This window comes from Cariama cristata, unplaced genomic scaffold, assembly GCF_000690535.1.
Source record: "Cariama cristata isolate BGI_N322 unplaced genomic scaffold, ASM69053v1 scaffold8444, whole genome shotgun sequence".
NCBI classification, from domain to species: Eukaryota; Metazoa; Chordata; class Aves; order Cariamiformes; family Cariamidae; genus Cariama; species Cariama cristata.
In genome coordinates, this window is record NW_009612338.1 from 1 (window position 1) to 25,179 (window position 25,179).

Consider the following 25,179-nt stretch of genomic DNA (forward strand, 5'->3'; position numbering starts at 1 on the left):
TGGTCTCGGCCCATCGATCCAGCCTGTACTTACTTGCTCTCATTCCTACTTTGCTCCATTCCTACTAATGACTCTCATTCCTACTTTACATCTTGGTGCAAACCTAAGGTTTGTTTCTCAGGGAGGTGAGGGATGTCAGACTTCCAGCCTGGAGGAAGCGTTGGTACCACGCAGTGGTATTTGCTGCATCTGACTGCAGCTGCGTCCAAGGTTGATCCCTCATGGAGAAAACCTCAGAGAGCGAGGTGCGAGGGAAATGCCTGACTTCAGCTTGTACCTTTGACAATTTTTCTTCCAAAGGCTGTTTCAGGCAGGGTTTGTGATCTCTTACTTGGGTTTCCAGGCCAAGAGCAACCTGCCCCGTGCTTCTGCCTGCCCTGGCAAGGAAAAGGAGTTCATAATAACGTGTATTGTCCCACTTTTAAGCTCTTTACTTCAGCCTCAGCCTGTAGCTGGAGCTATTGGTAGAGAGAGTCCTGACTTTCCGTGCTGATAAATGACTGCAGCCGCTCTGGTTACTGCATTTCACCCCCACTGAGCAGGGCTTGGCCGTGTTGCAGAAAGTTCCCCTTGTTTACAACATAGATTGCCCTGGGATCTTCCAGGACTAGAAGCTTCCCCGTCCATCTGCCAGGCTTGTTTATTATTTATTGTTATGGAAATTGTACCCTTGTGGATTCTTCCTTGAAGCCGGTGACAGCCAAGACTGATTTTTCCACTCTGCATCGTGTTTGCGGTGTTGTCGTGAATAACTTGCTATAGATTTGACAGGTCCAGGGAATTTAGAAACGCACAAAGTAGCGGGAGGCTATTTCTTATGCTGCTTTTGCACAGCAGAGGCCAGGCAGAATTATTCATGCAACCTTGACCTGGAGGTGTAAATACTTTGGACTTTCAGGAAGGGACAAGCAGGTACCTGAGAAACTTTTCTTCCTCACCCTTGTTCTGGAAACCTGACGCAACTATGGACATCTGTATCATATGAGTCCAAGCTTGATCCGACAAGTTCTTCCAGGGTCCAGCGTCTCGAGCTGAAGAGCTGGGACCTCTTCCTGAATTTGGTGTCGGGGTGGAAGGAAGGAGAAGCGATGGAGGACACTGGTACCTGGAAAGATGGACCCATCTGAAAGTGGGTTCATGCCAGGAACCAGAGAGGGCACAGCCCAAGTATTCAGCTGGAAGTCGGCACGAAGTTTTTTGGCACAAATTGCTGATGGAAATGAGATGCCAGTGGTAAGGGGTAGACAGCTGAGAGCAGAGACACCTTGGATTTCCACATAACGCCTACCACATGAGCACCACTGTTCTTTGTGAACTTAACAGTCTGCAAACCCATGGGACCTTTTACTTACTCGATTTTGGTATGGAATTTAATATGCCAGATTTATTTTGTTGTTGAATTTGATTTTTTTTTTTCCCCTGGAAATATGTTGTTGCCCTTATAGCTGCAAAAGTAATACTGTCTGGTTCATCAGGCAGTTTGTGGTGGAGTAGCCTCTTCTCTTCTTCATCGTAATTGCGTTGCTTTACGTAGCTGGGTAGATTATGGCTGTAGAGACTTAATTGCAACAGATTGTCATCTTGTCCCAAGAGTACCGTTTGGCATTGATTAGTAGGGCAATAGCAAGGTCCGTCGCACTTGAAAAGCGCAATGTTTTGTGACATGGAGAGAAAAACGTGTGACATCTGTGCAGCCTGTTCCCAAAGCACGGCATGGGATTTGTGGTTATACTGAGGTTTGCAAGGAAATGGCTATGGGCAAAAGCTATCCACAGATATATGGTTTTCTTCAGCCCCTATACTAATGATGAGAGCAGAGCTTTTTTCCACAAATCAGAAGCTAGTTCGTGGCCTCAAAAAAGTCACTGTCAGGTGGCTTGACGATGTGGGTTCCTTCTCACTGTGTTAATCTCTATCCTAAATATAATTGCAGATTTGATCCGAAGAGAGCGGTGCAGCAGCTGAGAGCTTGTGGAGTGCTGGAGACCATCCGCATCAGTGCAGCTGGCTTCCCGTCCAGGTACCGTATTGGAAATTTGGCGTGGCGTTGTGCTGCCGGTGTGCTTTGCTCAGCGAGTTCATGATCTGGGGCGAGGAGGGGAGAAGGAAACAGTAGTGTTTGCAGGACAAACAGGGTTTATTTAGGTGGGTTTATATCCAGGATAGATTTTCCCCTTTTTATGATTTTTTTTCCCTTTTTTTTTTTTTTCATTTTGCAAAACCCCCATTAGGTCCTGGATTCCTTAAATCATAGAGATTCGTTATCAAGCGATGAGCTGCAAAACAAGGCTGCCGGAGGGTGTGTTGTGTTGTGTCCAGCGTTGCAGCTGCTGCTTTCGTTTTGGTCCTAAGAAGTAATTTGCTGTGGTAAAATCTCTGAAAATGCCAGTGCATGGCAGATAAAGGAATCCAGCTTTGTTCCCATATAGAGCTGGACAGCAAGTGGCAAAATAACAACTCTGTATCCTCTGCACCCATCTTACATGGAAGCAAGTGTTGCCTTAAAGGACTTCTTCCCTGCTTGCCTGAAGTTCCCCATACAAAAGCTCCTTGCTCTGTCCGCTTTCCTTTTTTTTTTTTTTCTGATCTGTCTTCAGACACCTGCTGCAATAGTCATTTCTGCCCCAAATTTTTTGATTATACTTGCAGAGAAGGAAAATAAGGGTTGTAAATTATTATTACAGACTTTCACACCGGCCATCCAAAGCATACTAGGCTTCAAACTCTTGCATCTTAAAAAGAAAAGGTTATGGGTGGTGTGGCTCTTGCTGATTGCGATACGAAATTCCAAAGGGGTTTTTAGGGCCTAATAAATCAGAACACATAAACTATAAATAAGTTCTGAAGATGACAAGGGCAAATAATTCTAAAAATGCATCAATTGCGTTTTAGTGCCAAGCAGCTTTGTGTTAATGTCAGCATCGCCATCAGCCTTTTTTATGTGGAACAAAGGAGTTATAAATACGCTCAGTGAAGAGTCGGCTAAGCGTGATGCTGAACGCCATGAGAAGCTCCCTGTCCCGGTTTTTGGGGAGGAGTGTGCTGCCTTACCAGTTATTCTCATCTCCTGCAAAGGGCCTCTCATGGCAACTTCTACGCATTGACATGAGGTGGCTCTGCTTTATTTAACCTCTGTTGGCCAGTGACTTTCATGGACAGGTAAAAACTGGTGATGGGGATCTCCCTGGCCAGCTGAGCTCAACTACTTAGGAAGGCGAAAAAAGAAAAAGAAGAAAAGTTTCATGGAAACCAATTTCTCTCTGCTGCCAGCGTGGGACGGTGGCGCAGAGGTGAACGGAGATTTGGGTCCTCTTGGTGGGGGTCTGGCCCTGTTAGAAGACCCACCACCACCTTTGGCTTCCATCTCTGAAGTCTTCAAGGCATTTGTGGAAGTAACTAATAAACAGTTGCTCCTAAATTATGTGATCTCTAAGCCACTGCTAAGAATTAAAAACCAGCTCATGGGGCAGCTCTTTTGTTATCTTCTTTGTTAAAGTATCTGCAGGTCCAAATCTGTCTGTCCTCTTGCAGTAAAAGCCCTACAGCAGTGAATCAGCTGTGGTTTCATTTGGAAGAGGCCACAGAAAGGCATTTTTGTGCTTACTAAGCAAGTACTTATGCTCCCCAGTGCAGTCCAGGCTCCTGACTCTGCTGCAGTGGGTCCCAGGGGAGGTTTGGGGAGCTCTGACTTGAGGGTTGTCCGTGGGTTTTGCTACTGGTCTTAGCATAGCTGCAGGGATAACCTGTTCCTCTCCGTTCATAATTTTCCTACAAACTTGTAGCATTTTTCCATCTCTGCTCACTTAGCTCTGCAGTTTAGACCCCTATGGCACTAAAATCGATGTATAATTAGTAACTGAGGAGGGGGAACAGAGGGGAGAAACGACTGCAGCACCTGGAGACCAGCCAAGATCTATTTACAGCAAATAATTGACTGATGCAAAGACCACTCCATCCTGAAAAACTCGGAAGCGATGCTTTCAGCTCTGCTTGCGTGCTTTACGGGGTCTTTTTCTCATCACTGCAACTTGTCAGCTTTTGTTCTTCCTTCAGGAAAAAAAAGGGGTGCAAGTAGCTATTTCAACCTTTCAGAGTTGTCCGTCACCAGTTCAGGGTTTAGGATGCTTCAAGGACAGATTTTTGTTTATTTTAATGTTTCTAGGAGATAATTGTATACAGGAACCAGCTCTGCACTAAGTAAGATACTTACTTTGGGTTCTGGTAGTTCTTCACCCTCCTTGGTCATCAAATTCCAGTCTTGGAAATCCAGACCCAGGAGTTGGACAACATCGTTGAAAGATTGTGGATAATCTGTGTATTTGAATTGGCTTCATAAACCGACTTGGCAAAAGCTGCTTTCGCAGGATCTTGTTTTGTGGGAAATGTGATAGATGTTTTAGTTCTTTCTGCATTTTTACATCCATGTGATGTGTCTCACTTTTCATCACAGTAAGCATTGGTTATTTCTCTGTATTTCCTTGTATTTTCAGACAAGTGGGATTATAATGGTTGATTAAGGATAAAACAAAAAAGGAGCGCTTTAAATTTAAACCCCGTGTGAAGGCTACAAATTTAAAGCACTTAACGGAAAACTTAATCTTTGTGAGTTTTGCTTCACTTGGGTGTAAGCAATTTATCTTTAGAGCAACAGAGAATTTTCAAAATGTTTTATCTCAAGACAAGTCTTATTACAGAAACAGGAGAAAATGTTTATTTTCATCCTGCAGTATTTACATTGCATATTTTCCCACATGCTGTCACAAGAGTGACTTCTGAGAGTGATATGGCTTTGGGTCAGAGATTTCTGGATAAAACCACCTTCTGCCGTTATTTCACACTTCTCCATCACGGTTACTTTATGGGTTGAAGAATTGAATGTTTTGAGGCTTGAATGTTTTTTTTTTTACCTGGTTCCTTTAAGAAAAAAAAATTTAATATAATTTTTAGTGTTCTTCAACCCATGTAAGTCATGATGTATCCCCATTGAAAGACTGAAGCCTCGTGCTTCCCACTTTGGGTACGCCTGGCTTTATTTTATCATTTCCACGGTACGCTGCTCTCTGCCGCTATCTCTAGTAAATTGAAAATGCATCATTTGGTTTGAAATGTTACGCAGCAGTTAAGAAATGTATTTGTTAGCATGTACATAAATGACTGTGATGAATGGACTGTCTTAGATGTGTAGATAGTAAATCTGTCATCAACTTCCGTGGGTAAAGCATGGACGATGTCTCTGTACTCTAAAACCATTCATCTTCTTTATAGAAACTGGCTACATAAAGATTAGTCTATAGAGAATTAATTGATGCAGATCTCCATTAATAACAAAATACTCTTTAGAACAAGTTTTTAACTTGTGTTTTATCAAAACTCGACATTTTTTTTCCTGCTAGTTCTGGTGGTTTCCAGTCAGTGGTACAAGGACAGTCTCCTACCATGCCATCACTCTGAATAACGTTGTCGTTGCAGTCTCTCCAAATACTCTTATTGTAGCTGTTATGTATGAAATTTATTGTTTAAGTATTCTTGGCATTTGGCTGCTTCCTCTGGTCACCGGAGCTGACTGTCAGATGCAGCATCTTTGTATCAATTCGGTATGAAATCACAGCTGCTAAAGTCTATAAACATTAAACATTCATAATTGAAATGTATCAGGGGCATCCTTGGATGTAAAATCTTTTTTTTTTTTTTCTTTAAATAACATGCCTTTAGCTGTTTTGCAGTCATTTCAGGGAAACAAAATCTATAAATTACTTTGGCTACCAGCAGTTCTGTTTGCGCACTCCCAACAAAGGTGTAATATGTAAACAGAGTTTTTTTTTTTCCCCTTATTCTGCTCTTTGAATATATTCCAGATAATTTCAAGCCATGCCAGCCTGCATGTTTTAGAGCTAATTGAAAGGCAAATCTGTTCCGCTGCAGTAAACAAGGCAAGAGAAATTTTCTCCCTAAACTGCAGTTTCTAAAATAATTTCAGGTCAAATCTTGGCTAGTTCTGTTTGCGCACTCCCACAAAGGTGTAATTAGTAAAACAGGTTTTTTTTTTTCCCCTTATTCTGCTCTTTGAATATATTCCAGATAATTTCAAGCCATGCCAGCCTGCATGTTTTAGAGCTAATTGAAAGGCAAATCTGTTCCGCTGCAGTAAACAAGGCAAGAGAAATTTTCTCCCTAAACTGCAGTTTCTAAAATAATTTCAGGTCAAATCTTGGCTCAGATATTCAACCTGTGTGCCCTCAAACAGACTTCGACTCCTATAGAATGATCAATATAATCCAGTTCCTTACTGCTTAAAACATTCAGGGACGGTACCACGTGGTGCTGGCAGGATTTCTTACACAGAGTCGGGTTTGCTCAGCACACAGTCACTGGGATGGCATTGAGTGATGGGGGGCAATAAATTGATTTACCCTTAACGGAATGATTTTGCATTCAGGTACTTTAGGCCACTGAAATAAACCATGTTATGGTCAAGTCATAAAAGCTTCAAGGTCTTACTCTACTCCTTTCAGCTCTTCCTTCAGTGCCGCTGAAATAACATTGCTGTAATGACCCTAAAACAAGAATTTGGAGATATTTTGGGCAATTGCTGACTACTGGGAGAGATGCTTTTCAGGGACTTCCTTAGGAGTCAGGATTTCACCCCCAGTTTCTTACCCAAGCCCTCCCTTTAATAGCGAGGCTGTAATAAATCCAGCTGACTCTGCAGCACGAGGGCTGCTCTTGGATTCATAGCCTCGCTATTTTGGGCATTGCACCTGGATGTAGCTTTGCGTAAAGCATCCAAATCTTGTTCTTTAAACCACAGATACAAGACTTAATTTGTGGGGTGTGTTACGGCTTATTCCCTCTGTCTAATTCCTGTAGCCGACAAAGAAATTGGTGGGTTGACCAAGTCTCCTGCTCCTGGCCCAGCCCTTGAGCATCCTCCTTGCTGCACCAAGGGTGGTGGTGGTTTTTTTCTTCCAGACATAAGTTGTTTCCCTGTATCCTTCCATTGCTGTTACTGCCTCTTCCCTTTAGTGACCTGTGCTGACTTCAAAGCAAAATTTTGATATTTGAGGTTGGTTGTGCTTGATCTCAGCCCTGAGATTATTTTTTATTTTTTTTTTTCCTTGAGGAAATTTAGTATCTGTCCAGTCCTTCATGCCTTGTTCTTCCTCCTTCTCAGTTGTACAGATACAAAGATCCTCCTGGTTACAGCTCTTTGCCCACACCACCTGCTTGGACCTCATATAAATTGATAATTACAAGGAATTATATTTATTTAGTGGCCCTTGGATGTTTCCAGCTCCTAGCAATGAGGCCTGGCCGTGCTGTGTGTTGTGTGACAGTATCCTAAAAACCCAAGATCTAGTTTTTAATTTAAAACTCGTCAACGAGTTGAACTGAGGTATCACCTTCCCATAATCTCTCCTGACCTGCTAAGCTAACGGACCTGCTAAGGTAACACGGCACGGCTTTTGTCTTGTGTTGGGAATTGCTTTGTGGTCTAGTAGGAGGGAAATAAAGTTTTCTCTTTTTCCCTTTTCTCTGCTGAAGATGCAGATGTTGAACCTGAAAAAAAGACGTGTGCAGAAGAATAAAAAAAAAAAAGTGTGTGTGCATCAAAGCCTTCAGCTTCAGTATTTCTGCACCAGAGAGAGCTCCCTTGTAGAGTCAGGGGAATAATGTTTGTTTCTCTCGAAGCACATAGTTGTCAGGTAATTTTATACTGCTTTGAATCTGAAGTGGTTTAACCAGGAGTGTTTCAATTGTTCCTTTCTCTGAGTGGGGATCCTGTAACAGCACCTATGAACCCCTGCAACTTTCTTTTGCTTGTGAACTGGGACTGCAAATATTCCGGTGAAATTCCTGATGGACTGGCTGAGCCCCGGCATGGCAGAGCTTTTTGTCTTGTTATTCTGTGGACAACAATAAAAGCAGTGTGATCTCAGGACTGTTATCTCTTGCTAAATCAGCAAGGATTGGTGAGAGCAGCCTCGCTGCAGCCGGGGTGAAGCGATGTTGCGCCGGGGAGTTGCAGCGTTTGGCTGTGAAACCTCTGGGAGATGTGGATAGAGGACTACGCGTGCCACCAGCCCAGCAAAACACCCCGACGGCAATCAGTGAGCGTATTCCCTGCCGCTTCCAATGTCTCATGTGAGACCTACCCCTAAAAAGTGAGTTAGTTATAGTAAGGATGGACTCAAATGGAAAGAAGCGGAAAATCCGTTTTTACCACCTTGGGAAATGAAAGCAGCAGGCTCTGAAGAAAAACCCTCTATGTAGTGACTTCTGATTTATTTTTAAGGAATTTTTGCAGGTGTCTGACTCTGGTTTGATAGCAGCTGTGGGATCTCCATCTCTGTCTTGGTGCAGGAAGATGATGGATTTTGCTGCTTTCTGCCCAGCTTGGACCTGTGCCCGCAGTTACGCGTGTCGCCTCTTCGCCATCTGCTCTTTGCCGGAGGAGGATGATTTCTTCCTCCGAATAGCAGCATTGAAATAATATCAGCTCCTAAACTGACTCTGGCAGGTTAATGGGAATACTCCCTCCTTCTCTTTTCTCATCCCCTCGAGCTCTCCCTGGCTTTAGTAATACCTGAGCCAGGCAGGAGATCTCCAGCATCGCACGCTTGGCTGCGTGCCTCGGGCTCTGCGTGTTCTGCTTCTCCTATCGGGTTTGATTTGGAGCTGTGTAAGCCTCAGATGTGCTTAAAATGAAAATGGGTTTTATTTGCACAAAGCAAAAGGATTAAGATGCGGGTACAAAATGGGAAATGTAATTATAAAGCAAAAGGAAAGCAGATTTAAGCTTAAACTCTAAAAAAAAGTCTGGCATAATCTTTGTGTTCAGTTTTGCTGTACCTCACCCCAGAGAGAGCTCCCTGTAGCACCCGTAGCAGGTAATTTTTTTTTTATTTTTAGTGATAATCTAATGCTTTTGGTTATTTGAGGCTGGGTAGCCTTGGCTGTCCAGCCTCAGGGCTAGCCCATGTAGACAGGGATGAAAGCATCACTAAATGTGGCTACTCCAGTGCTACTCTGAGCAATCGAAATCCTCTTATCACAATTTCCTTCGTGCTTCTGTCTCCAGGAGCCCTCCATCTTACCTGTTGCTTCAACTGCAATGCTAAGGACTCTCTCGAGTTTTTGCCATTCCCATATTCTTTGCAAATGATGTCCTGGGTGCAACGTGTCCATGCAGGAATTGCGTAGCACTTCCCAATCCTTAGCAGTTCATTTATTGTTTTTTTTTTTTTTTGCTTTTTCTTCTTTCGTTCTCTTTGTAAACATTTGCTTCTACTATGCTTTTTTAATTAGGGTATTGCTTTTAAATCAAACTGACTTTCCTCCCCTGCTGCATTTTTGGAAGTGATGTGAAACTGTCCTGGTCATGTATTTTGAAATAAGCGTTATATTTCTGGTATGCCTATCTTAACCAAATATCCCAGCTTCCAGCCTTCAGGAAGTTTCATTAGAGATTATATCGGTGGTTGGACTAGATGATCGTTGCAGGTCCCTTCCAACTGAATTATTCTGTTCTATGAAGTATTTTATAGAGACGGCAGTTTCGAACATGGCAAATGCTCAGGTGCTGTGATGTCTCACCCAGCCCCATCACTGCAAGCTAGCCAAGCGTAAGGACCCATCACAAGCATCACTCTGGCCCTTTGCAATTTATTTTGCCTTTCTTCCCCCCCGGCTCTGTTAATCTCTGGAAGAGGAAAAATAGGAAGAATTGAGTGTAATAACACAAAAATAAAGGCATGCATGGGGCTGCTGGGCAGAGGAGGAGATGTTTCTGTATGGCTGCTGTTCATACAGCGTATTCTCATCTTGGCTGCCAGAACGTCCATGTGGGTGAGGATCAGGCTCACAGATACCTTTGAGTGAGGGCAGAAATCAATTCTCTCTCATCTTCCTTTGACATTTGTTATGCGTATTTTTTTGAAATAACGATGGCCGTACTTGGCAATGCTGAAAATGCCTGATGTTTTAATTAAAAACTCGGGTTTTGAGGGGTCCATAACTCACTGTGTTAATTTGGAGAAGGCTGAGACTTGGCAGATGCTGAACCAATTTCAGGATCCAGTCTGCAGACTCTGCATCTAACAGCGATGGCAGGAGATGATGTTTCCTAGCAGTAAGATACAATACTCCAGTTCTTGCAATTAGCGTTGTGTGTTTGGAAACTTCACTGCTGGTGACAGTGAGACATCTTCCAAGTGGCTGCTTCGTCTTTTCAGAGTCCAAAGATTTTGTGTTTGTTTTAAGGATCTCAACCACAGACCTCAACGTGGAGCGATTAGTAAATTAATTGATTCAAATTAATATTCAGCAGAGTTTGGAAAAGCAAAGCAAAGTTTCTATTTGATTCATTCTGTATCATCTTATCAAGATTACGTTTTAAAATATTTTTTTTGGCCAAGTCAGGAGATCCATGATCTTTTCAAAATTAGCATATCCTTTCCAAAGGAAAGAGCGTTGTTGCATTTGACTGGTAAAATGCAGCAGTTGGGAAGCAACTTGGGAAGAGCGAAAACAAGGTGATCCATGACCTTTCTGTTCCAGGCTACAAATGCACTGAGAAGGTCACTCAGTGGCAGGGGAGGGCTGAGACTGGGGGTCAGGTTTGGGGTGACCTAACTTCTTTCAGGTGGCTTCGATCCATGCTGAGGGTAGTGGTGAGAGATCCCCCGGTATACGAGATTCGTATTTAATTCATCTATGACTCCAAACGCTTTATTTTAAGGAAATCATGCCCAGCATGCAGACTAATCCTGTATATCCTTTGCTTTCAGGTGGTCCTACCATGACTTTTTCAATAGGTATCGTGTTCTTATGAAAAAGAGAGACCTCTCTAAGAACGACAAGAAGCAGATCTGTCAGACCTTGTTGGAAGACCTCATTAAGGTGAGCTGGGACCAAATCTTTGGCAATGATTTTTACGACACGGAAGCTCATGGCTTTGATATGATTTGAATTGTTCTTCTTACTCCTACTTCATCTGCTGCTCGTGCAGGTGTTTCTTCAGCCTAGATAGCCTGGGGCTTTTTCTGAAATGAGATAACCTCGCAAAGAGGTAGCGAGAGCAAGCGTGACATGAGTTCTTTTGATTGCAGTTGAGCTGAACATACCGTTTCAGTGCTGGTAAAGTCCAGAGTTTGCTGTCAGTGGCTGTACATGAACAACTGGCCATGTTTAGAAAAGACATCCCCCCAACCTCTCGTCCTGGTTTTGGCTAGCCATCGCTGGAGCACATTTTAGAGGTCCAGCTTTGGACAACATCATGAACTTTAGTCAATCATTAAATGTATCTTTGCACAAACGAGTAAGAGAAAAATGCCATGAATTGCCCTATCTTGATGTGTGGGAGACTTTTAGTGGCCACTAATATGTAGAAAAAGCATCCCATAGCTTGGGACTTTTTCCTTTAAGCAAATAACAAGTCTTTGTCATCTCTCCTCACCAAAACCTTACTACTAAGACTCATGTGCGTTATTTTTAAATCACAAATGTGCACGCAAAGGTTTCTTCCTGTTGTCTTGCCGTTGAGCAGCCCAGAATGCACGCAGCGCCTTAGCCAGGTTTTAATTTTTGATCTCTCTTTTCCTCGTGGGATTTTGAGGAATTTACTCAGTTCCTCTCTGCGAAAGCCATTCTGCTTAGACACTAAGTGTTTCCCTTAACTGCAGAGCCATTTGCAGCACATGTATGATTTTGGAGGTACAAGCCTTTGAGAAAGAAATCTTTTCTTGAAGTCCTCTGGCGTTGCATTGCTCTATTAACTTAAAAAACCAAAACCAAACCACCCCCCCCCCTTCAAAATTTGTGTAAATATATGGAATTTAAGACTGAATCCTAATGTTGCATTCCTCAATGGATGTATAGACGCTCAAGTAGTTTGAAATCTAGTAATTCTTCATCACCCAATTATGAAGATATGTGAGCTGATAAATTTAACTCAAAGTGTTGTTTTTTTTTTTAAATCTGTATCTACTGAGCAACATAGACTGAAAAAATAAATATGTTTGCCTTAATTAAATGTAGTTTCCTTTATGCTTTTGAAAAGGATCCAGACAAGTTCCAGTTTGGACGTACCAAGATCTTTTTCCGTGCAGGCCAGGTGGCATATCTGGAGAAACTGCGAGCGGATAAGTTCAGAGCTGCCACAATCATGATTCAGAAGACGGTGCGAGGCTGGCTGCAGAAGGTCAAGTACAAAAGGCTGAGACAAGCTGCAATCGTCATCCAACGCTACACGCGTGGGCATCTGGCGCGGAGGTGGGTCCTAGGAAACCCTCCGAGGAAGGGCTAGCTGGGAGGTCAAGTAGAAAAACACTTTTGGGGACTTGCATTTTCAATCTGTTCCATCTTGTAGACCTTAAACTTGGGGGTTTCGTATGAGAAACATTGAAAATGCTGTGTATGGGGTGTTGCCTTTCAGCCTCGTGAAAACAAGACCCATATTATGCACATAGGTACTTTCGCTATGGTGAAAGTTTCTGTGCTAAAGTCAGGGCTCATTCCTCGCACCTCTTTCCAGCTTTATTCAGAGGGAAGATATCAAAGTTCTTTGCCTCAAACTGGTTTCATATCTCTATTAATTTAATTTCTAGCTGCTGGGCCAGAGTTACAACATAGGCAGCTAGGTTATAATCAGATGACTAAAGTACTCTGAGATATTTAGGTGAAAGTGTTTCACCAAACTAGTATTTTTATGGGACTACCTCCGCCAAAGGGTGTTTGGATCCATCAGTGAGCACTTTGCTAGTTGGTGTGTGCTCCTCTTCTGCAGGGAGCAGGTTTGAGCCTCCTTGGTATCTAAAGGGAATTCTTAGAATTGATTTTCTGTGTCTTTTGTAATGAGAAAAATCACTCCAAATCACTGGCGATAGGGCTATTTACAGGACAGAATAATAGAGCGCAACGTTTAACTCTCCATGTGCAGGAACCTCAAGCTTCCTCGTGTCCGTGGCTTGCTGGGATTTCTGTAGATAAGGCTCCACTGGAGAGCAGGCTTTACTGGTGGCAGATGTGGAGTGGGCGTGAGGGAGGAGTAAAAGAATGTAATAGCATCCCAAAACACAGGTCGCCTTGCATCTTGGGCTTCTTATTCATGTCAAACGCTGCCACTCTCCTGCATTTAGCCAAACTGGCTTCAGGCACTTTGCAGATAGGAACAAGGAGTAGAGTTGGGTTCTTTCAGCTTTGTTTCCCTTCTTGTTTTCTGCTTAGAGAAGCTGTGGTGTGTTCGCAATGTTTGGTTTTGAGCAGCAATGTTCTCCCTGGTTCTGATTGAGCATCTGCTTGTCAGAAGTGCTGCTACCTAATCCGCAGCCCAATTAACTCTGCTTGTAGTTGCGCGACACGAGATGCCGCCTGTATGCTACAAGGCTCCTGCCCAGTCGCTTCTTCACTCCTGATTGCTGGACGAATGTCGATTTCCATCAATTATTGAAGCAACTAAAGCCTCATGTTCCTTCCAAGGATTTCCTCTAAATCATACTGTATTTTGGAAGAACATCAGAGATGCAAACTGAATTTGTGGTATGATTTGTGCTTGTGAAAGGGGTCGGCATCGTGGAGAATCCGAGGCTGAGAAGGACTCAAATAAGCAAAGCTGGGCAGTTTGGTGGCTTTTATTTAAAACTGAGCATAGATTTTCCTTCTCCTGGGAAGTCCAGGTACTTCTCTCCGTTTGTGGCTGCAGGTCCCTCTCAGCAGTCTTACAGCTCACTTGAAGATAAGGCAAATGAGAGCTAAGCAATAAGAGGAAGGTGAAGAAAAAGGGAGAGTTGGTGATTAACTTTAGCCTCTCTGGTGGGCTCTCCATGCACACCTGCAGACTTGGACTCTATATTTGAGTTTTTATCAACCAACCATCCCTCTAAGGAGGGAAGGAGGAATCCCTGGTGATGGCAAAGTGACGGGGTATGAGCTAAAAGAGAAGCTGGAAGCAGATGTGCCGAAACCACCCGCTGCAGTGTTTCTTCAACGTGATTTCTCAGTTCACCTCTTTGTGCAGGTTTCACAGGGATGGATGTCATCTGAGTATCTGCTTTCTCCTCTTTTTGGAAACGGACCATCCCTTGTCCTCTTTAGTAAGCTCTGGTTCAGTGGGTCCTAATGAGAAACCGTTGGCCTTGACAAAGAGAATACATAAACCAATCCGATATGGCTCTTTTAGTTTTGATAAGCTTTTCACGAAATAAAGAAGTGGCTCAAATATCAATATAATGCTTCATGTTGAAAGCAATAAACAAATCATAAATTCAGCAAAGCACGCTAATTATCAAATTTAATGGAGATTTTATGGGCATTTATTAACCTGTGTAACAGCAAATTGAACAGGAATTCAGTTGGAGAATGGGAGCAACATGACACGGAGTTGACCACATCCCTCATTATTTACTGTCTGTGAATTGCTTGAGGCTGTACTCGTGAATGTTGCCAAACCAGTGCACACCGGTTTAAATGTCAAATCAATTTGCTGCCGTTTTCCCTGAGTCGGTAGATAACCCATGCGACGCTTGCTTTTTATAGTTGGGGAAGTGATGGAGCCAACCTGGTTGTTGTTTGGCTCAAGTATGTAAGGCAGAGAGTTCAAATCAAGGGAAAACCTGGAAAATATTTGGTTTTAATGCTGTTTAGGAATAATGAGGTGTGTTGATTTCTGGTTCCAGTGCTTCTGGGTGCCATGGGCGCTGTCCGATTGTGTACGTGTTCCCATTATTCTAATGGAGACGTGCTATCAGCTGCTCTTTTCTTAGCCCTACTGCTGGGATGGTCTTTCTTGAATACCATCAAGCTACTTTTGGACAAAAGGTTTTTCTCCCTGTCCGGTTTAAAACTTATTACGACGGAAAGAAGGGGAGTTTAGTTTTCCTGCTAACGTTTTTGCTGTGCTTTGCAGACTTGCTGAGCACCTGAGGAGGACGAGAGCTGCCATCATCTTCCAAAAGCAGTACCGAATGCTGCGGATCCTCCAAGCTTTCCAGAGGGTCCGCAATGCAACCATCACCATTCAGGCTTTTGCTCGGGGCATGTTTGTCAGGAGAATTTATCACAAGGTATGACTCCCCAGAGTGTTTTTGCATTAGAAAAGAGTAGGAAGAGCCTTTATATTTACCTCCGCTGACGTAGCACGATGATGTATTTATTGTGGCCATTTTGATGTTTTACAAAGCCGACAGCCTCTGGTGTTTCTGGAGAGCAGACGGTGACAGCAAGCATTGCCACTTAAAGCTGTGCAAGCAGAAATGATTTTGGCAGCAGCATCTCAGCGGCGCAGCTAAATGAAGTTAGTCATTCAGATGCCGGAAGGCGTTGTGGAAATCTGGAAATGTCATTTGATCTAACCCATACTCTGCAAAACCCTCTCTGGCAAACCAAATTGGTATCTGAGCTGTGCTGCAGGTGCCGTTTCCAGTATGGTAGGTAGACCAGTAGGGTCTGTCATGGAAGGCATCAAGTCATTTATTTATATAAATCCCTCTTTAATTAATTCTCTCCATTAGCTTTCTGTGTTAAACCAGGAGCCAAAAGCAAGGAAGTAAAAGTTTGGTGACAGCAAGTGAGAAATCGTCTGTCAGGAAACTGAGAACAGTTTTGGGGAATCTCCTGTCCACTCCTCAGATCCAGCCTTACTTTGGTAGTCACCTAAATTTATGCCTAATTGTGGTCACAAGGATACTTGAGGTCAGAGGCACAATGACCCAGAAGGGGAGAGCCTGCTCCTAGAGGTGATGGAGGTTACCTGGACACCTGGTGACCTCCCAAGAGAGATCAGGGATGTCCTCCAAAACAGAGCAGCTGGATGCTGGTGATCAGGAATTTGTGCTGCCACTGCTTTTTCAGCATCTGTTTTTTAAATCGGAAGCCTCTGCAGGGAGGGCAGCTGGTCCAGCATTTAAACTTTCTGAGATTCAAGGCAACCCAAAATCTTCACAAGGTGTAGAAGTCAGCTAAACGTCAGGCCTCTCAAATCTGAACATCCTTAATTTCTGGAGCACCTGAATATAGGTGTTAGGTGCAGGTATCAGTTCAAGTGCATGCTCAGCAGGAGATGCAGGGCTGCAGGTGATGCTCCGTTGGGGTCAGGGCATGCCCAGTGCCCACCGAGAGTTTGCTGTAAGGCTGGAATAGGTCCCCAAGGCAATGCCGTAGGGTTTCTTCTAGCTCTTTGGAGCACCCCCGGCTTTCTCCATCTGTTAAGTATGCCAAGGCTGGAAACATATAAGGCTCATTTCAGAGTCACTTCTCCTGCATCCTAAATTCACACAATCCCTTTATTCTGAATTAAACTTTGCAAGTGCAAAGAAAGCCTTAGGGTGAAACAAAAGATCTGTAAGAGAAGCTGAAATGGTACCTTTTCTGAGACGACTTATCCCAAACTAATAACAGCAAAGTGTCTTGTAATCTTTAGATTCTCCTGATACTTCTTTCCTCATAGTACTGCAGCATAGATCAACGTAAGAAAGTTATTAACAACATGCCAGTTTTATCTTGAATATGTTAGCCTTCAGTTGTTGAGGAAGGAATTGAACTGCCACCTACTTGAAAAGATTGCTGTAAATTTTTGGGGAGAAATTCAGTGCAAAAGTGCCAGAAGTTTCACCAAACCAGATAGAAGTTTCTAGAAATTGAATCGTGCAAGCGAACTGGCTGCAGACTGTAGTGAAAGGACTCCAGGGTTTTATTTGAAGGTTATCGACATGCTAAGAAATCCCACCAGAACAGCATTTATCTGCAGTATGAATTATCATAATGCAGGGGTGGAACACAGAAGAAAAAAAAAAAATCTACAAACCTGTTTACCTGTGAGTTATATCTGATGCTGAAGGGACAGTAAGTTTATTGCCAAGTGTCGGTGTGTCTGTTAAGGGCTATTTATTCTGCTAGCTGTGGATCTTGTGGATCCGAGTTCTATACCGATGGACCATGAAGTCTCACTTGAGCCCAGATGTTCCCTGTCCCCATTGAGTCCTCCACTCACCAGCTGGGATCATATCCCCTCGTTTCACTGGCCAAGCAGGTCTTGACTTGTTTTAGAGAGAGGGGCAATAGCTCCTAAGAGAGGGCTAGGTATGTCCTGCCTTCATCAGCTGAGCACAGGGACTGGAGAAACCCCCCAGGAAAGGGGATTGAAGTACCCTTTCCCGTCTGTGAAAGAGGATGCAAAATAACAGCCTCCATCTCCAGCCATAACCCCCTGCACCTACTGGGACACTCCTGTTTGGAGGAGAAGCCCTTTCGAAGGCAGGTTGGGAAGTGTTGAGTGCCGTGTTGCAGCCAAACCATGGCTGCTGCTACCTTTACAGGTGACTTTTCTCCCTTGATTGTCCCGTTTCTGCCTATCTTTTGTAGATCCTTGCGGAGCACAAAGCCACCATCCTCCAGAAATACGCCCGTGGCTGGCTGGCCCGCACTCGCTTCCGCCGGGTCAGGGGTGCTACCATTGTCCTGCAGTGCTACTACCGACGCATGAAGGCCAGGCAGGAGCTGAAGGCATTGAAGATTGAGGCCCGCTCAGCACAGCACTTGAAGAAGCTCAACATTGGCATGGAGAACAAGGTGGTCCAGCTTCAAAGGAAGATTGATGAGCAGGTAGGTCCTGAGCTGTGCTGGGACAAGTGTGGTCCTGCTTCTGCTTTGCCTCTCTTCTGTTGTCCGTCCTAGGAAGGATTTTATCTTTCCATGATGTCTGGGAAGGATGTCCTGGTGGTAGCAGCCTTCTGCTACTGATGACCGGAGACTTGTAAGGGTGGGCCCCCACCGTGGAAGTGCAGATGCACTTGCGTCTTGGGTCTCTACCTTGCTGTCTGAAGAGCTCGCTTGGTAAGCTGCAAAAGCTGCATTGTAATTGTTGCGAGAACTGCCTAGAAGGACTTAAAAGGAGGACGATAAAACGGTGATTTTGAAAGCTGTTGCTTGAAAACCCAGGCCAGCTCCACGTGAGATCCCTGTGTCAAACAGGCTTTGGGCTGGATTGTTCCATTACGCTTTCTGCTTTGCAAGCACTGAGGACGCAGAGTGTCTGCCCCGGTTTGTCGTACTGAACCGTGTGTGTTTTGACACCACCTGGAAGGAAAACAGTAAATTGAGTAAATACTCACTTTGCAAAGTACTTTGAGCATGATTGTGTTCCTGGATATTACAGCTGTTCAGAAGCAAGAGCCCTGACGGGTGAGACGTCGCAATGTTAAGTGATAGATGCCTGTGTGGATCGCTTGAAGGTCTCGCTGTGACAACTTGATCACGGAGAGGTCTTCATCAATTGCCACTTGTCATTAATGAGCAGCAGAATAAGAGTTTGATTACACACTTAGGAGACGTTGCTTCCCAGTTGCTGTACAGGGCCTTCAGGGGTGAGGGTAAGAAATGCTGAGTGGGACCCAGTTGCACCCGCTAATATCAACGGGGAAATTCATATCCACCTATATCCTTAAACAACCTTTTTACACACAGGAGGAACATTCTCTGTAAGTCAGGACACCTCCTTATTTGTAGTACCAGTTACTAGTAATTGCAGTTTCTCATTCTGTTTGGGATGTTGTCAGGGACCCTTATACATCACACGCGGTTTCCTCGCCGCCTTAAATCTCTCCCATCCCTGTATGACACGTGAGGTCCTGCGATGAAGATGATGAGCAATGACTCTGCGTTGGCTCGGATACTGCAGAGTCAAGACACCCAGGGATTTGCATTACTGCTGGCCGCTTTCATTGCTGTATTAATTGGCTGCAAAGCATGCACCGCAGTAGAAGCTGACTTTTAAACTGCGGTGTTTAATTTTAAAATGCTTGCTTGCGTACTTAGATTTTTGCAGACAAACCATAGCTGAGGAACGGAAAACCTTAGACATAAGGTTTTCTATATATTTATATGTCAGGAGCCTGTTTGATAGGACCCGTCATCTGGAGGGTATTTGGTGGAATTAATTAGGACGAGTCATTTCAGGTCCACATATTTGGGCTGAACTTGTGCAGTGAGCGTGAACGTCTGTGTTAGGTCTGCGGAGCTGCTGGACCTGGCAGTGGAGCAGCAGTATTCATTTTAATTTTTTTTTCTTCCCCCCCCGCCTAATTCCTTGCCATTTACTGGAAATGGTGGTGGAACAATCCAGAAAAATTTGGTTAATGTTGGTTTTCTGTTGCAGATTATGGATTATGAACGCAGCAGAAAGGTCTACTTTAGGGAAGGAGCCATGGAGAGCTTTTAAATAGGCAGAAAGAATGAGCTGGAGCTGGGTTTGATCTCCCTCGATCTCTGCGCAGATCATCTTGAAAGAGTTACTTTGATGCTTTCTGTAACTTTTGCAGGAAAGAATTGCTGCTCTGTGTTATTCGTGGTCGTCTGTCCGGTGAGCTAATTTCTAATGGTCGTTTCAGGACAGACAGGTTTCCCCGCGATGCTTCGGAAGTGCTAATGAGCACCGTTCCAGCAGACTTTCTTTTCGGTGCACTGGATATTTTTCTGGCAGCAGTGTTTCCCTGAAGTATCTTGATTTTAGTCCTTGCTAATCTATAAACATGACCTTTCAAAATGCCAATTAACTTCTTCGTAAAAAAAAAACCCAACCCTAATTGCGGGTAACCTGGAGAGCTGCAGTTGTATCGTTTTCTGACTAGCCGTGGAAGAAAAACGTTTCTATTTCTGCTGCTTTAGCTCATGCGTGAATAGAGATGCAATACTCCGTGTGCCCCCGAGGAAGAGAAGAACTTTCTTTGAAAACATTAAAACCTGTTCTTGTATGTCAGCCTCAGCTCATATGCTCTAGCTTCCATAACTGGGCCTATTTAATTCCGTTCCTAAATCAAGTGAGGGATTTTTTTGCACACACAAGAGAGGTTTAAATCTGTTTTGCTGCACAGGACCGCTTTTTTCTATCCACATTGGACCACTTTCTTCTCTTTTCTTTTTTCTCTCTTTCAGTTAAGTGAGTCTTTTTTAAATGTGTACGTTGTAGCTGCCTGAGACACTTTTAAGGCTGTTACCTAATTTAGTGTTACGTGTTCGTGCAGCCCATATTTAAACTCAGAGTGAGCTCCCTACGCTGTCTCTCCAAGCGGCAGTATCTCGGTGAGCATTTATTGTGAGTAAAACCAGTTTGTATGACGGTAATGATGAAGTTGTTATCTCTGCCATTGGTAGCAAAATAAACTTCACAGAGCCTGGCTTGAAACCGGGACTGTCACAGCTCTGCTGGGCTGGATAATGATTTAAAATAAAGTAAGTTCAAGTTTAACAGGGTCTGTTGAGCAATCTCCAGTTGCACTGGGACCAGCCATTTCGGTGCGAGACAGTGAATGCTCTCTCATGTCTCTAATAGCTAATAACAAGGAAAAGCATTGCTGTGCATTTATCTTGTTCCTGGATTGCAGTCTCAGTTGGCCGGTATGTAAAATCGGATACATAAACCTTGGGACACAAAGCCATGAAACGTTGTGTGTTGGAGAACAACGGGGGGAAGCAGCAGAGGTTTGTGAACCGAAGTGATTATTGTCATTCTCTGCAAAGCTTTTCTCTCCGAATGGATCTCGTTGGAGATGTGGAAATGTTCATTCCTTAATACCACATTGAACACTCAGTTTTGATCTTCGCTACTAATTAATTATAAGGGAGCAAAGGAAAAGATGTTCATGTCCCTTGTTTACTTGGTTTTCCATTGGAGATGTGTCTTAATCTTGGTTCGGAGCGCTGAGACTGCAGCGGGAGAGGGGTGCTTTGGGAGGTGACCTACAGAGAGGCCGAAAGGATGATCGGAGCGATGGTAGAAGAAACGATCCTACGAGCTACATTGGGAATTTAAGAGACTAATCCGAAGTACGGGTGGGGATTTCGGTATCCACCAACTCATTGTGTGTTCGTCCAGGGGCCTGTCTGGTCTGAAAGAACCTGTGTTAGACCTAGAAGAGAAAATTCTCTGCTTTCATGGGTGGTTTTTTTCTTTACAAGGCTATAAAGTTCTTTGAAAACTAATTCTGTTATACAGGAGCTAATGGGAGCCTTTGACTCTATCACAGGGATAGTTTATACTTTTTTGCGTTGAAATTTGTTCTTGCTTGCTTGACTCTGGTGAGCATCTTAGAGGAAGAAGTTGCGTTGCAGGATCTGTGACTTTGCACCTTTACTGCTTACCCTGACCAGTCAAAAACTGTATATCAGGACTTCCCTAGTCCTTTGACTTTTAAAAATGATGTATTTGTATCTTTTAAGACTTTCGTCTTCTGGCTTCTTCACCTCAAGCTTATCTTAGCCTCCACGTCAACTAAAAACTTCTGGATGGAAGGAGCCGTTTCTCATGAGCTGGTGTAACGCTGCTGCTGACTAAAGCTCTGAGAAACAGCAAAAGGCTAAATTGCAGATTACCAGGACACTCATCTAGTCTGGACAACGATCTCTTGCCAAATGTTTTCCAGCAAGACCAAGAAAGGCCAAAACTGATATTTCTGATACGTGAGTGAAATATCCACCAAGGTCCCATTTAAGAAAGGAAAGCCTTTCGGATCTGTTGTGCAGTGAGTGAGACGAGCCCAGATCTTTAAAGCTCTATTGAAAGCTTTCAAAAAGGAAACTGTGTAAACCAGACTACATTTTAAATTTCCAAACTGTTCTTTTGCTCTCATAATTATGTACCTAAAGTTAGCAAAGCTACGTGGTAAGCTCTTTACTGAAGCTCTTGGTCTGTTGTGAATTCATTGTCGTTTCTGGGGCTGGCTAGCAATGATGATGTTTTACTAGTCACAATATGGTTCCCATTGACTTTGGTTTGAACCACAAAAATCAAATGAGGCTGCTGAATTTTCAGGTCTCAAAACTTGGGAGCAAATCGTTGCTAAGTGCTTTAAAAGAGAATATCTGAGCAGATAAAAAGACGATTGAGCTGGCATGTGACTTAAAGCTGGGGTTTAGGGAGCTCTTTGTGCTCAAGGCTGCAATTATGGTACAGTGCATTGTCACCCCAGGTTCCTGCGGGCATAGGAGTCAGGAATAAAAGGATCAACTGCAAACCCAATATTACAGACAAAAAAAAAATAAATTGCAAACCAATTGCATTAGGCAACATTGTTTGGAAGCTGTAACAAAAGTGTAGTTTTGTGATTTGGTTGCCAGGGCTACCAAGCGTTGTTTGTCTTTGCTTCAAGTGTAACATCAATTTAATAAATGCTTGTATAATTGGTACCAAAATATTATTGAGCTTTTGTCACAGTTTTGAAGTTGTTTTTAGCTTTGTGAGCTTTCTTAGCATACGCATGGAAATGTTTGTTATCGGAAGTTTGTTACCCACCATGCTCAAGGATTTTTAATGGTTTCTTTTGTAGTGCCTCATCAGTGCGTGCATTGATCGCGCTTATGGTCTTATTTTCTTCTTTTTTGGGATGTTGGCTGCAGAACAAGGAATACAAACTTTTGAACGAGCAGCTCACTATGCTCACGTCAACCCACTCGTCTGAGGTGGAAAAGCTGAAGAAGGAGCTGGTGCAATATCAGCAGAGCCACCGGGGTGACGACAACCAGCTTGTCAGCTTGCAAGAAGAGATGGAGCACCTCCGGCTGGAGCTTGAGAAAGCTCATGGTGAGAGGAAGGTGGTGGAAGACAGCTACGTTAAGGAGAAAGACCTACTGAGAAAGGTACCGTCTATTTGTCACGTCTCGTGTTGTGTAGGGCTCCTGCAGGTGGTCATACTGGTGAAAGCTCGCTCTTTGTAAGTCTGAAGGGGAAAGAATTTCTCTTCTTTAAATGAGGATTTTTTTTTTCTTTTTGTCACTGAGTGCCCCTAGAATTTGCCTTTTAACCGCGTCATGGGGCAGCAAGGGCAGGTGGACGTCCCTGCGGGAGCAGCAACTGCCTCATGTCAGGAGGATGCCCCGTCTTGATGCCTTTTTGCACTGCCAACCACAAAGAAACTCCCCAAACCCAGACCTGTCTGGAAATAAAGGGGCTTAATAACCATGGATATGCCAGGACTTCGTGTATATACAGTGATTCCTCGTGGCATGTAATGCAAAATATTGGAGAAGGCTGTCATAGGTGCTGTAAATATTAGGAAGATGCCTTTCCTTAGCCCAGCCTGGTATGGGTCGTGAGGACTCGGTTTCTGCCGTGCAGTCCATGGCCGTTGCAGCTGGTCGTGGTGGCTGGTGTTGTAGGTATATGCCAAGTATGGCCTATGTTGGGGACCACCTTGTCCCTCCCAAGCAGAGGCTCTGCTCCAACACCAGCTAGACTTGTTGTTCCGAGCCTTTATAGGGTTTGGAGCTATGCTGTAGACTAAACATTTTAATTTTTTTTTTTGGCCTCCTCCATGCAAACTCCTGTGCTTTCTGGACCTCTTGAGGTGGAGGTGGTCCAATGCTGCCACCATTGTACAAGAAAGAGGAAGAGACTTCAGAGTGTAGAGGTTTTTTGCAGATAATAAAAATGTACCTTTTACTCTGAACTTCTTTGCTGGTCAGGTTTGTTCTGAATAACCTTCAGGCTCATTCTTGTAACCTAAGACATTAAGGTATGGGTTTAGTTTCCTGCTGCGAATGCTTGTGCAGGTTGAACCCATGATCTTTCTTCTTCTGCACCAGGAATTGAAGTGGTTTCTTCGATTCTGCTGTTGGAAAGAACATAGGACCTTTCTACTCAATACTTGCATAGAAAAAGCTGATTTGCAGCTGTTGCTCTAGAATAGTGCTTTTTGTGTGACAACCTGAAGATGAGTCACTTTTGAGGATTTAAAAAAAAAGCAAAAAAGGTCGAGGATTAGCTGTATTTTTATTATGGTGGAGGACTGCCCAGATGGGGCTCTTCTAGGGCACTTCCCTCAGCAGCCCTTGCCCTGGCCAACCTCTTTTTGTGGTCAGCCCTCAGATGGTGGGTTTGGGTGAGAAGGTGTGGTTGGGATAACTCAATCTGAACAACTAGTACAGCTAAAACACATTTTTGGATGTGCTTCTCAAAGGGGCATTCAGCCTGTACATGTCTTGTCTCTTGGCTGGACCAAGAGCTGTTGCATTTTTGGATGTGCTTCTCAAAGGAGCATTCAGCCTGTACACGTCTTGTCTCTTGGCTGGACCAAGAGCTGTCAGAAAAGCAGTTACTCCGCTCTTTGCACATGTATTGCCCCCACATAGGGACATATGAAATCAATGATTTTCCTTTCTCCAGCACCAAATTAGAAGATCCTTTTTTGGCACAGGGCTGGGTTCATTAACTGGCTGCAGCACAGGCTTTTAGAGCCTTAAAGGTTGCTTTATTTTGAAGGTGATGCAGCTGGGGAAAAAGAGCTTCTCTTTGTTCTTGGTTGCAAATCCCCTGTGAGCACTCAGAAGAAACGTTGATTTAATGACCAAAGAAATGCTTTCAAAAAGCGTGAAAACAAAGCAAAAGCTTTCCTGTATTGTAGAAGTGCCTACAGCAGAGCAAATACTGTGTACTTTACCATGCCAATAAATGGTTTAGTTTTAAAACATAGCGTTGCGGGCATGGTGGCATCGGGTATACGGTTGGACTTGATGATCTTTGAGATCTCTTCCAACCATAATGATTCTATGATTTCTCCTGAGCAGTGCAGGCTCCCATTTCTGACATTAGCTTTCAATTGTTCCCTTCGATTCCTTGTCAGTGAGAAGACGGAAAAGACCTGTTTCCTTCTTGGAAACATTCATTTAGCCAAAACACTTTCCAAGAAAAAATCTGATAGAGATTTTTGAGTAGTTCTAATAACTACCAAAAGTGTGAGGAGTGTCATGAAACTGAATTCAGGCGAGAAACACTTTTCCCCTTCAATATCAAGATTACACCGTGGCTGTGGTTGTGGTGGGATGTGTTTGCTCTGGACGATACCCAAAGTCATGAGATACTTTGGAGTGAGACTGAGATGACAGCCTTAATTTTATCGACTGGGGCTGCAGCTTTTGCAAATCCGTATTAGTTATGACTTCGATACTGAAAAAAAAGTCCTTTAATCTCTTCCTTACAGCTTTGCTCTCCAACTCCTTAATTTTAGAATAGCTCTTCTTATTCCATTTTGTGATAAAGTTTAAAACATCAGATCTGGGTGAGTATCAACAGCTCTTCCTAGGGCTTGCGGTAGCACCTAATCTTCTCACTTGGTGAGCTAGGATGATTCAAAGCGTGACCAGGAATTTTATTAAGGAAAATCCTAACTGCCATCATCTTTTCCTGATTAGGGAAAA

At 43.6% G+C, this 25,179-nt stretch overlaps 1 protein-coding gene across 1 annotated transcript in view; it reads left to right on the forward strand.

Moving 5' to 3' along the window:
* Nucleotides 1–1,933: 1,933 nt before the first annotated feature.
* The window catches only part of MYO5B (myosin VB), a gene marked incomplete at its 5' end in the record, with an annotated part of 59,881 nt that continues 36,635 nt past the window's right edge, over nucleotides 1,934–25,179 (forward strand). Inside the window, 6 exons of the mRNA XM_009698577.1 lie at nucleotides 1,934–2,020; nucleotides 10,788–10,899; nucleotides 12,059–12,270; nucleotides 14,903–15,059; nucleotides 17,356–17,595; nucleotides 22,384–22,623. Coding sequence (XP_009696879.1) covers nucleotides 1,934–2,020; nucleotides 10,788–10,899; nucleotides 12,059–12,270; nucleotides 14,903–15,059; nucleotides 17,356–17,595; nucleotides 22,384–22,623 — 1,048 coding nt within the window. The remainder of the gene's footprint in view (nucleotides 2,021–10,787; nucleotides 10,900–12,058; nucleotides 12,271–14,902; nucleotides 15,060–17,355; nucleotides 17,596–22,383; nucleotides 22,624–25,179) is intronic.